This window comes from Pterocles gutturalis, unplaced genomic scaffold (assembly GCF_000699245.1).
Source record: "Pterocles gutturalis isolate BGI_N339 unplaced genomic scaffold, ASM69924v1 scaffold47148, whole genome shotgun sequence".
NCBI classification, from domain to species: Eukaryota; Metazoa; Chordata; class Aves; order Pterocliformes; family Pteroclidae; genus Pterocles; species Pterocles gutturalis.
In genome coordinates, this window is record NW_010119748.1 from 1 (window position 1) to 11164 (window position 11164).

Below are 11164 nucleotides of genomic sequence, written 5' to 3' on the forward strand. Positions count from 1 at the left end.
AAGGGAGGGGTGGGGGAGGAGTGCCTTTTGTGTAAGATGTGGTTTCTCGCTTTCAATATCCTGCTTCTTGTTGTAAATAGTTAATAAATTCAGTTGTTTTATTGTTCTTCACGAGTCATGTCAGTCTCTTGCCCGTGACCCTAAGTGGTGAGTGAAAAACCCTCCCGGTTCCCTGCCTCAGCCCACCAGGTGTTTAGAAAACTGTCCCCGCGGTTTTATAAACCACAACACAGGTACTGAGAGCCCTGCAGCCCCCCAGGGACTCACTGAGACAAGTGTGTCACAGGCAGCGTGGCACTCTAGAACGTATCCCTGGGATACGACAACATGATGGCCGCCGGTGAGTTACCTTTGCTGGAGGCTACAGCCCCTCTAAGCACATCCCAAAGGGGACAGTGGGGAGAAAAAAAAAAGAAAAAAAAGTGTTAGGCTCCTGAAATGTGTGTCCTCCCTGTGACACAGGTGTGGTGTGTTCACGCAAGTGGACGTTTTCAAGGGCACCCATCAGCAGGCTGATGCCAACCCACCCCCTTGCATCCAGATGATGAATGAAACATGCAGCTGAACCTGATGCTTCCCAAACACCCCATGCCAACCTGCCCAGAGCACCTGGGTGCACGGGGACCCAAATTTCATGGACTGCCCCAGGTCCAAATCCTCCCATACCACACATCCCCTAGAGCTGTCCCTCTCAAAACTCATCCTTTGGTGCACATTTATGTCACACTTGGCCGCACAAAGCCCAGGTAACTTTCTATTCTCCCCCTTGTAGCAACCATAGCCTCCACGGACATAAGGCTTCTGCTGAGAGATGACATTTTTGTTGACTTTTTCAACACGTTTCTGAATCTTCCCGTAAGTCCACTCTGCACGATGAAGCCCAGGACCTTTCTAAGCTCTTCTCAGGTGAACTTTCAGCTTCTGTGGTGTTAGAGGCCCCAGGAAAGTTTGGAATATACCATATACTCAGGCTGGAAACTGAGGGAAACCTGAAGACCTCAGCTTGGAGATAGAGGTCTGAAAGGGAAGGCAATGCCCTTCTCTGCAGCAAGGACTAACTAGAACAGCTGGGCTCTGGGCTCCCCTGCCACCCTCCACCTCTTTCAGCTCTCCCCTTTCCTTTCAACCCAGGTTTTTGGCCAGACACCCATTTACGTCAGCGGCATGGGGCAGTGGGACCTCTGGCCAGAGCTGCCGAGCCACCTGGTGAGAAAATCCCCCTTGCGAGGAGGGTGAGGAGGAGGGAGGAAGGGAGCAGGGGAGGGAAGGAGCTGGTGTCTCATTGCCAAGGCCACCCTCTGGCTCTCCTGTTCGTGCAGCTGGGGGATTATTTCAAACCCAGGTGTCATTTTGCTTTTAAGCCCTGGCTGGAGCACAAGCCATTTAAAGTCCTGCTGCTGCTCATGGGGTCCATCCAGTCCTTGGTAAACATGAATAGCTGGAGTTCAGGAGAGCGTATTTGGTGCCAGAGAAAGAGGACACCAACCCCTCGTGTCCTATATTCCCCCTGAATTCACCAGGAGTGAAGCCCTGTTGATCCTCAAACCGGCTCAGCCCTCCCCGTGGACATCCCCCTTCCCCACAGCCACGACCGTCGTTTGTAGCGCTCAGTTCCCCTAGCAAAAAGGAACCCGCTTCTCTCAATGCTGCCAGAAAGCTGCCATGCCCTCCTCTCCGGGCTCCAGGAAAGCCGGCAGGCTGCGAGGAAAAGCAGCTTTGCAGGCAGCCACTCAGCCCTGGGTCTCCCAGGTTTACAGACAGGGATGTGGGCAGGGTCTATAGCTTGAGCATCCCCCTTTTTTCACAGCATGGGGATGGTTTTCATCGCTGTCTAGCAACAGGGCGCCTTCCCCTGCCTCCTTCCCCCCTAGCAGGGGCCCGTTACTCACCCTAATCCCCAGGCAGGAGACGGCTCCTTGCTCACAGCCTAATCCTCTTCTTGGGTGCGGGGGGTTGCAACGCAGGATCCCAGCCCCCGGGCTTTACTGGTTTGGTTGGAAAAGCACCGGCTGCCTCACTTCTGCAAATCCAGCCTGTGCCTCCACCTCATCCTCTGCCAGAAGCTCCTGGGTTTCATTCGGTCGGGGGAAGCAGGTGAGTCATCGCGGCACGGAGGAAATCGGAGCAAGCGGCTTTGCCACTGCAGCAAGGCTTCCTCTTGCCTGGGCTGTGACCACCCGGTGCCTGCCCAGTGGGTTGTGTCTCTGCTCTGGGTTAAAAAGGCATTGCACATTGCGTTTTTAGGGATGCAGCGGGATCCCAAGGTTTCCACGGGATGAGCAGGGCTTTACTCCACAACCCTGCTAGTACAGGCTCGCTGCCTGCACGGAGCTGAGCTGAAATAGCTGCTTAGCAGGGTTGACCATGTGGTTCATGGGTGGAGCGGGGCTGGAGAGCATTCTCGGGCACGGGAAACTGGGGTCCTGATGTTTGAGGTCTGCTGGTGCACAGGGTGCGCAGAGCTCTCGCCCCATATTGCGATATACTCCTCGTCTGATGCATCCCGTGCCATCCTGTGAGGAACTGTGCTCAGTTTAGCCCTAAAATGAGCCACCTCAGCCCAGCCAGGTGCTTTGTCAGTCTGTGTGTCAACACAAGGGAAGGCCACTTGCAAAGAAAGCTGCGGTGGTGAGCATGCAGATTTTAATTTCAGAAAAATAAGCGATTCATCGAGGCTTGCTCCAGCGCTGTTGGTGCATGCATCGCTGCTGCTTCTACAGTCGGTTTGAACCTCAAGCTGAAAGAAGTTGAGGGCAAGCCCCAAACTCAAGCAAAAATGATGGACGTTTGCAAGGGGAAGAGGCACGATAGCTGGGCAGACTGTCCCTGAGCAGGTTGCGCTGCATCCTTGCAAACACCACGTGCGCATCCCACAATCCTGTCCAGAACTCCCATTTCTGTGTGATTTGCTGATCTCCCGGCTCACAGCACTGCTGCTCTCCAGCAGCCTATGTCAGGGAGGCTGGGGGGATGCTGGTGGGGTCTGGAGGGCTTTTTAGGGGGCTGCTGCTGTATGTACCCCCCGACGCCATGCTCTGCTCTCTCTCTGACAGCAAAACTGCTGAACTGGCACAGCGCTGACCAGTGGCTGCTGGAGAAGTGCATCAGCGGGAGCCAGGGCATGCGGCACTTTTGCACCTTCATCCAAGGAACAGCAGGTGGGCACGGGGCACTCCATGGCCCCTTCTCAGCCAGCCATGGGCCAGCTGCCCGGCGGGACACCAGCACAGAGCTGAGGGCAGGGGAGAGCACTGGTGGGACAGGTGACACTGCAGTGCCCAAGATGGCTTTGGGAGATGAGCCAGCAGCAGAGCCCCAATGTGGGTGCTGCACACTGGGGAGATGCATAGCCCTGGCTCTTCTCTACACTGTTCCCTTAGCGATCTTTCCTTCTTATTAAAAAAAAACAAAACCCAAAAAAACCAAAACCAAAGCACAGGCTGCTTTGCCCATCATCATGGCTTTCAGAGACTCCCTCCAACTCCCATCTGTTGTCTAATCCATAGGGGAAGAACTGACCAACTTCTGGCTCACCACCGAAAGGCTCCTGGGGCTCGACGAGTCGGATGAGAAGCAGAGGGAGCTCTACCTGTCCTTGCTTCACAGGCTGAAGGCCACTCACCTGCGCGAAGGCTCCAGCGTTGTCACTCTCTGCAGGACCGTGGTTGGTAAGAAACATGGGAGCCGGGGACAAGCAGTGCCCTTCCAGAGAGGTGGCCTTTCCGTGATGCTCCCAGGGAGATGGGATACCAGCACCAGCTTTGTTTGGCTGGGGAATGGTCTGCATGGAGCCATGTCCCCATCATAATCTCCTGCATCCATTTCAGGACCACTGCTGAAAGCCGAGCACGTTCAGCCCATCAGCACCAGGAGGGAGATCCTCAGCAAGATGCAGGAACGGGCCCTCATTATGATTCAGGGTTACTGGCTCCCTAAATTCTTCATCCACTGCAAGATGGGCATGGAGGAAGAGAAATCGTGCCAGCCTCTGCTGCAGGAATATCAGGAGCGTTTATTATGGGACAGCTCACAGGAGCCCTCAGGCTTTGCGGAGAATCTCTTCAAGATGCATATCAAACGGAGCCAGGGTTTGTCAGGGCCCTACTGCAGCAAGAAGGCCAAAGCAGAGATCTGGACTCTGGTCAAGGAGGGAAGAAACCCCCAAGAAGTGAAGATGCCCATATTTCAGGTGCAACCAGAAAGGCAGCCGGGACTAGCTGGGAGCACCAAGGAATCACATCTGGACAAGGATGCTTTGGGACTGATTCCTGAGCAGTCAGAGCATCCTGCCAACACTGCCTTTGGAGACAAAGGGGGAACAACCTCTCCCAAAAGCCCTAGATCCAAGGCAGAGCAGATCCTTCATCCAGAAGACCTCTGTGAAGACAAAGTCCTCTCTAACCTGCGTTCCTCTGCACCCCTTGTCCAGCTGCCATCCCTGAAAAACCCAGTCCAGACCCTGAGTTTCCTCCCCTGGGTGCTCAGCGCTGATTGCTGTGCGGGACGGCCCTTCAGGGACTTCCTGAAGCACCAGGGCTTGTCCATGGAGACTTATCTCCTGGACCTGTGGCATGACCTGGAGGAATTTCTTCCTGTGGTGCTGGACCCCAGCAGAGAAAACAGTTTCTTCCTGCGCCGTTTGATGGGGGAGAAGATATGCAAGACCTACCTGGGGGAAGGCACCATTCGGCAGCTCCCCCTGGAGACCAGGACTCTCAGGAGCTTGCGGGGCCACCTGATGTCTGGAGAATTCTCCCCCAGGATATCCAGAGCCCAGAAGGAGATTTGTGAGGTACAGAGCAGTGCTGGCAGTGGTCAGGCTGGGAGGTACAGCTGGCATTGGCACACCTGGGCTGGCATGAGGCCTGGGAGCCTGTTTAAGAAGAGAGGCATTTGGAAAATTAAGATGAAAAGCAGTTAGGAAGGGAAAACAAAACAAAACAAAAAACAAACCCAAAAAACCCTTACGGTTGCAAGCCACCTTGCACTGGAACCAGTGACCAAGATGCAATAGACGAGTGGAGAGGAGCATCCTGGCTGGCTTGCAGGGTGGTGGAGCAGATGCAACAGTCATCTAGCAGTTGGTGACTTCGGTTGTTAGATACACATGCCAAGTGCCGGGGGATGGCAGGACAGTGGCCGTCCTTTCGTGTCTGAACTGCTGCTTCCAGCACAACACCAGTAAAACACATTGACAACCCAATGGGCAGCCACTGAGCAGCCCAGTTGGCCAGCCTGGGTGTACAGCTCCCAGCAGAGCTGGCCTGGGTGTCTTGGTGAGGTGTCACCTGCCCACGGCATCACTGCTGCAACCTCAGGGGATGGCGGGGCTGAGGGGTGCCAGTCGCTGCTGGAGCACCAGCTGAGGACATCCCACCTTTGCTCCTCCTCAGGTGCTCTGCTGCTTCTACGAGGAATTTCTGGCTGATGACGACAGGACATTCCTACAGTTTATGGTAAAGGGGCCACACGGGGGCTGTGGGCATCCTCATGGGGTGCTCAGAAAGGAGTGGGGATGTGAAAAGTTGGAAAGAGGGAGGAGAAGCCCAGCATTAGCTGCAGTGGTCCAGCATCTCACTGTGTTCCCCAGCCAACGCTGCCGCAGGGTGATAGGGCAGAGCCCATCCTTCTCCGGCCACCTGGAGCGATGATCCTCAGCTCTTGCACCACAGCATCCCGTAAGTCGGCAGCGCTGCAGGCATGGCCTGTGAGAGCCTCTTGGGCAAAACATTTCTGGAAATTAACTCTTTTTTCCTTGCCGATAGCAAATACTGCTGTTAATGTGACTCACACGCAGACACACACGTGTACGCCCCTGTCCCAGCACGAGCGCCTGGCCAGCACGCTGGGGGAAGAGGGCACACAGCCTTTTAGCCTATGATTCAACCACGCTCAAGTTTTCCACATATTTTTTCCACTGTGTAAAGGGATGATTTAAGAAAGCAGAGTCACACAAGCACTCATCTTCCTGAACTATTATCTGTCTTGGCAGTATAAATCCCAGTAATATCTCATATTTATCAATTCCCTAAACACTAGCCTTACACAAGGAAACCTCATCCCAGATCCCCAAGCATCCCACCTTGACTTCAAACCAAGCGTTAGGGTTTTCCCTAAACTGCGATGTAAAATCAGCAGCTGATCCTGGAAATGGGAAGGAGAGGCTATCAGGACTAGTGCCCCCAAAGACCTGGCTCACAGAGATGCCAGCATCTTGGTCAGCGAGAGCCGAGCGTTTTGGAAAAGTCAGCTGGCAGCTCCTGACCCTGATTCCTTAAATGCTTTTGGTTGTAAGTTAATTAGCTGCCTAGGTTTTCAAGCATCTCTTGTAGAGGAAATTACCCCTCAGAGCACAGACCTGGTCTGGGAGTGCAATTAGCACTTCATCAGGCATCGAGGCCACGTTCTCTGAAGGCACCGGGCACCGGTCCCTAAGCCAAACTCCTCCCGGGTCTTGCTGCGCTGATGTCAGGGGAACTGCTCGGGGGCTTAGCAGGGTTATTTTTGGTGCTTGCTCTCAGCAGCATGTATCTCGGTCAGAAACCAGCTGCCCTGTCCCCGCCGCTTGGCGAGTCCTGCAAACCGCTCACTGGCGGGGACAGCCAAAACCTGCAGGAGGGTCTCGGGGGGGCGAGGAAGGCACTCCCGGGACACCAGCCAGAGCCAGTCCCAGGGCCAGCAGCCAACAAGAAAGGCACGCAAGGTTACCTGTCTGCCAGGGACACCTTCAGGGTTGTTTTCAGCCCTCCTGGGGGGATGTTGATGTCTCCAGGAAAGCTCCTGCCTTTGCTGGCAAGCCCTTGTCTGGACCTGCTGCACATCCCCAGTACATCCCAGCTGCAGGCAGATGTGAGCCAGCTTTAAGCAGCTGCATGGGTAGGTTTAACATCTATGCTGAGCTTTTTGCTCATGGAGATTTCTTCCAGAAGGTTTAAAGCTAAGGCAGATATCTAACTTGAGTAGTTTGCTTGAGTAAAAGTGCAGCCAGCCCATCGGGCACGGTGCAGGAGCAGCTCCTGAGGTTGGGTATGTGCTCTGTGCAATCCCCCTCTGCTCTTCTCGCCATAGTCTCAGCCGAGTGATGCCCTGATGCCTGAGATGCAAGGTCATGCTGTTGGAAGAGATGAATATTTCCTCCTGTCCCAGCGGATAAATGGGTCCTTGAAGCTGAGCCAGGCCTTGCACGGCACGAGGAACTTGGAAGGTCTCTCCTCCAAGCACTGGCGAGCAATTGGCACTCGGGACCTCCGTAAAGGGGGCTCCATCCAGGCGGAGGTGGAACCTCTCCTATGCAGGACCGGTAAGAGGAGCTTCTGAATTTCTGCCAGGGCTTCTGTTGACTGATGAAGCACATTTCATGTACCCATAGTGCATCCTAACACACAGGCTTTGGTGCATTGCTGTATTGCTGGCAGGGCATGGACATCATGGAGTGGGTTGGGACAAGGTATCTGGAAGCCATGAGCTGTAATCCAAGCTTTGGCAGTGGCCTGTGGGCCAAATTCCCTCCTGACAGTACCAGAGACACCAAATGCCTCATCCCTGTGCTGGCCTGGGTCACCAGATCAAATGGAGGCAGCAAAGTGACTGAAACCCAAAGCCAGCAACAGCCATGCTCATTCCACTTCCACACCTTGACCTTATCCCGTGGACGCTGGGACCAGCCATGCTGGCGTAACACCTAAGCTTTGTCTTCTCACATCATCTTTTGAGAATAACATCAAGTTTCCGGGTACCTGTTGGTGCACTGAGAGCGACACCAGTCACCTGTAGCAAACCATAGGTAGCTTGTGGGGCCTCGGTCATACCTGAGAAATGCAGTGTCACAGGTAGATCCTGGGAACAGGACACACGAGGAGAAAGGAAAATTGAGCAGCAGTCACAATCCACCACTCGGAGCAAGGGCTGTCCTAGCCAGGAGGAACAAATGTTGGATCTCTCCCCTCTTCTGTCTGATGCAGACTCCTGGAAGATGATGAGAAAAGAGATGGCTGTTCAGAAACCCCTGTTGGCTGTGGATAGCCCAAGAAAGAAGAAAGAGCTTCCACGTCTCAAAAGCCCACCAGCTGGTGAGTCCAGTCTGAGCAGGCTAGAAGCAGGGTGGGCCCCCAACCACCACAGCCTTGAAGGTGCTCCAGCATCCCCTTAGGGGACCGGACAAAGAGGGGTCTTCCCTGCTTGCATCCCATCATCTGGTAGAACATCTCCAGAAGGAGAGAGGGGACTAGCCACCCTTGAAAGGCATGTGTTTTGGGGTGTTCATCCAGCCAGAGAAGGTGGGAATGGGAGGGCTACTCTGAAGCAGATGCCAAGGAGGTCAAACCACATGGAGGTGAAGAGGAAGAAGTGTCACCTGAGGAAGGAGCCAACCCTGTTCTGTCCCCACAGCCATTGAACCCGAGAACAGAGAGGAGAGCCCTGTTCCTGGCAGAGAGATCAAATCAAGCGTGATGAAGTCCACAACTGCTCCAGTAGAGAAGCCATCCAGAAGACCCAGGTCTGGCACCTTGCAGCACACAGCTTTGATGTTTTTTTACTGTTCACAAGGTTTTTCCCAGTGCTTTCCTGTAGTGCGGCGGGTCCCTGCTTCTTCACTGGGGACTCCCAGATGTAGGCATGGGTGGCCTGTGGGTCTGAATGTAGAGTTATGAGGGAAAAGAAAAAAAATGTTTTAACACATCCCCCCAGGTCCATAGGTCAGATTGACCCCTCACATCTTGTGCATGTCTCATGCACTTCATCCTCAGTCAGTCCCTGGCTTGGCACCTGTACTACAGCTGGGCAGCTCTCAGATTCCCAGAAAAATCACTTAAAAGTCACCCTGTGACCACACTTAAATCTCTGTACTCACTGACCACGTGAACTTCCATGTGGTTCAATGCCTCACCTCCTGGGAATACTCCAGACATGAGTCCTTGAAGCTCCATTTTGGGATATAAATGGTAACCAGGATACAAGCCCTCAGTAGGAGTAGCTCTTATTATTTGTTAGGAAAGTCAGTCTCAGGAGCCACACTTAAAGAAAGAAAATATTTGACCCAGTCCACTGATCTTCAAATAAGGGCTTGCTAACCTCCCAAATGAGACAAAATCCCAGTCCGCTCCCAGCTCTGGTTTTCCGAAGCTCTGCTGAATCTTTTCAACGTAGCTATCCTCTGGCTTTACACCTATTGATAATCTCCTGATCTACCAGTTGCAAGCAGCAAGGGTTCTCCACTCCAGAACATGCTTTCCATGGCCAAATGCATGCCATCCAGTAGCAAATTACTGCTTATTCTCATCAAGAGCCAGAGAGGAGCACAACCTCCTCCTCCCACTAGTCCTTCCAGGTGCCCCATCCTTACCTCCCTCCCTCCCCTGGTCTCTGCGGGGACGCCCAGTGCATTTGCAGTTTCTGAGCTCTCCATCACAGACCCAAAGTCCTACCTTCTCCTTGACTCCATGGGTGAAGCCTCCTCTTCAGGGTGAGACCAGTTCCTCTGGACATATGTCAGCAAAGCTGTTGGGCACATGCACCTATGGCAGAAAAGGAACAGCTTGTCAGGAGAATTCCCCCTCTGGATTCCCAGCAGCTCAGTGGGTGATGATCTTAAAAGTCTTTTCCAACCTAAATGGTTTTATGGGCAAGACAGATAAGGGAGGTTGTGCTCCACCAGTATTTTCCAGGTGGCACAGAAATCACACCTCCTGGTGTCTCCTCCTCTACAGGCACTTTGTGAAAGTCCTGCACAGCCCTGCCCACCTGCAGTTCTTCAAGCAGTTCCTCAAGGAGCGCAACGCAGATGAACCATTGCGTTTCTGGATAGATGTGGAGAAGCTAGTCGCAGAGACCAACCCCCAGAGGAGGAGAACCCTCCTTAAGAGCATTGTTAGAAAATATTTCCATGCTGAAATCCCACCTGGTAGGTGCCCTCCCACCCTGCACTTTACTCCATTCATCATTAAAACCTTGGGGAGAACCTGAGCAGGATGCTGGTTGCAGATTTTATATCCTTTGGCAGAGACCTGCCCATCCTCTTTGCACGTCCAGTAGAGCATTTGTTTGCTGAGCCCTTCCCCTGCCACTTATATTTCTGAGAAGGTTGTCTACTTACTTGGCAGGACCTACTGACCAAGACCTGCAACATGCAATTCCTGCAGTTGCAAAAAGAGTCATTCCCTATCTTGTCTCCTTTAGATGCTCTGGGAGTCGCAGCTTCACTCCCAAAGTATGCAATTAGCACAGTATAGAAAGGAAAAGGGACGAGACCACCAAATTCAGCAGACAGGGCAGGCAGAGACGGGACAGGGTGCCACTTGAAGATGTGAGAGTAGGAAGAGATGCCATGGTGGCTTGGGGGTGGCTGGCAGGGACAGGTAGTGACTGCTCTTCTCTTCCAGAGGAGCTGCTGGACTGCTGCTCTTCAATCATCAAAGATATAAAGGAGGCCAAAGTAGTCAACCCCTACATGTTGATGACAGCACAGGTCTTTGTCCAGAAGGCAATGGAAAAACGATGGTGAGGACCTGGGCTGAGCTGGTTCCCAAGTCTGGTGGTTACACAAACACATCCTTCCCATGGAAATCCCAAGGTGACAGACAGCAACTGCTACAGACATATTTCCTTATGAACTGTCGGCCAGTGCATCAAAATCCCAGCCAGACAAAGCTGCTGTTGCAGCTGCTGATGCACTTACCTGTGCAAGGCTGACAGGGCTCATCCCATGGGCACCAAGTCATTGTTGGGCTTGCAGAGTGCTGGTCTGGAGGAGGAACCATGCTGCAGATAAGCAGGGTGGACACTGCCAAGCCTGCTACATGCAAGAACAGAGCCCAAGGGAGGGGATCCAGGCCCCCGTCCCTTTCTCCAACCTCCTTCAGGAACAGAAGTCCCGTGGGACCCCACCCTCCCACCAAACCACTGCTTTCCTCATGTATCTGGCTGCTCTTGACGCTCTCTCTCTGCTCTCCCATCCGGCAGGTTCAAAGAGTACCAGGACCTGTTCCCTCTGAGCGATCCACTTATGTCTAACCTTTGTTTGAAGTATGGGAGGGGGAGCTTCATGACAGACAGGGTGGTAAGGAAAGACCCTCTCTGGGTTCCCAGGCTGGGGATGTTGTCCAGGCAAGAATGAGAGGATACGCTGTAGGTCAAGCAGTGCTCACATGAATGGGGTGGTGGGGGC

General features: G+C 53.5%; 1 protein-coding gene across 1 annotated transcript; it reads left to right on the top strand.

The window, feature by feature from the left end:
- Positions 1-327: 327 nt before the first annotated feature.
- RGSL1 (regulator of G-protein signaling like 1) lies at positions 328-11056 on the top strand (the record flags this gene model as incomplete). The annotated part of the gene is made up of 12 exons (XM_010076658.1): positions 328-340; positions 773-855; positions 1132-1206; positions 1965-2094; positions 3507-3668; positions 3828-4792; positions 5394-5456; positions 7069-7300; positions 9391-9463; positions 9708-9901; positions 10380-10497; positions 10960-11056. Coding segments are annotated over exons 1-12 (2205 nt in total), but the record flags the coding sequence as incomplete, so codon positions are not given.
- Positions 11057-11164: the final 108 nt, after the last annotated feature.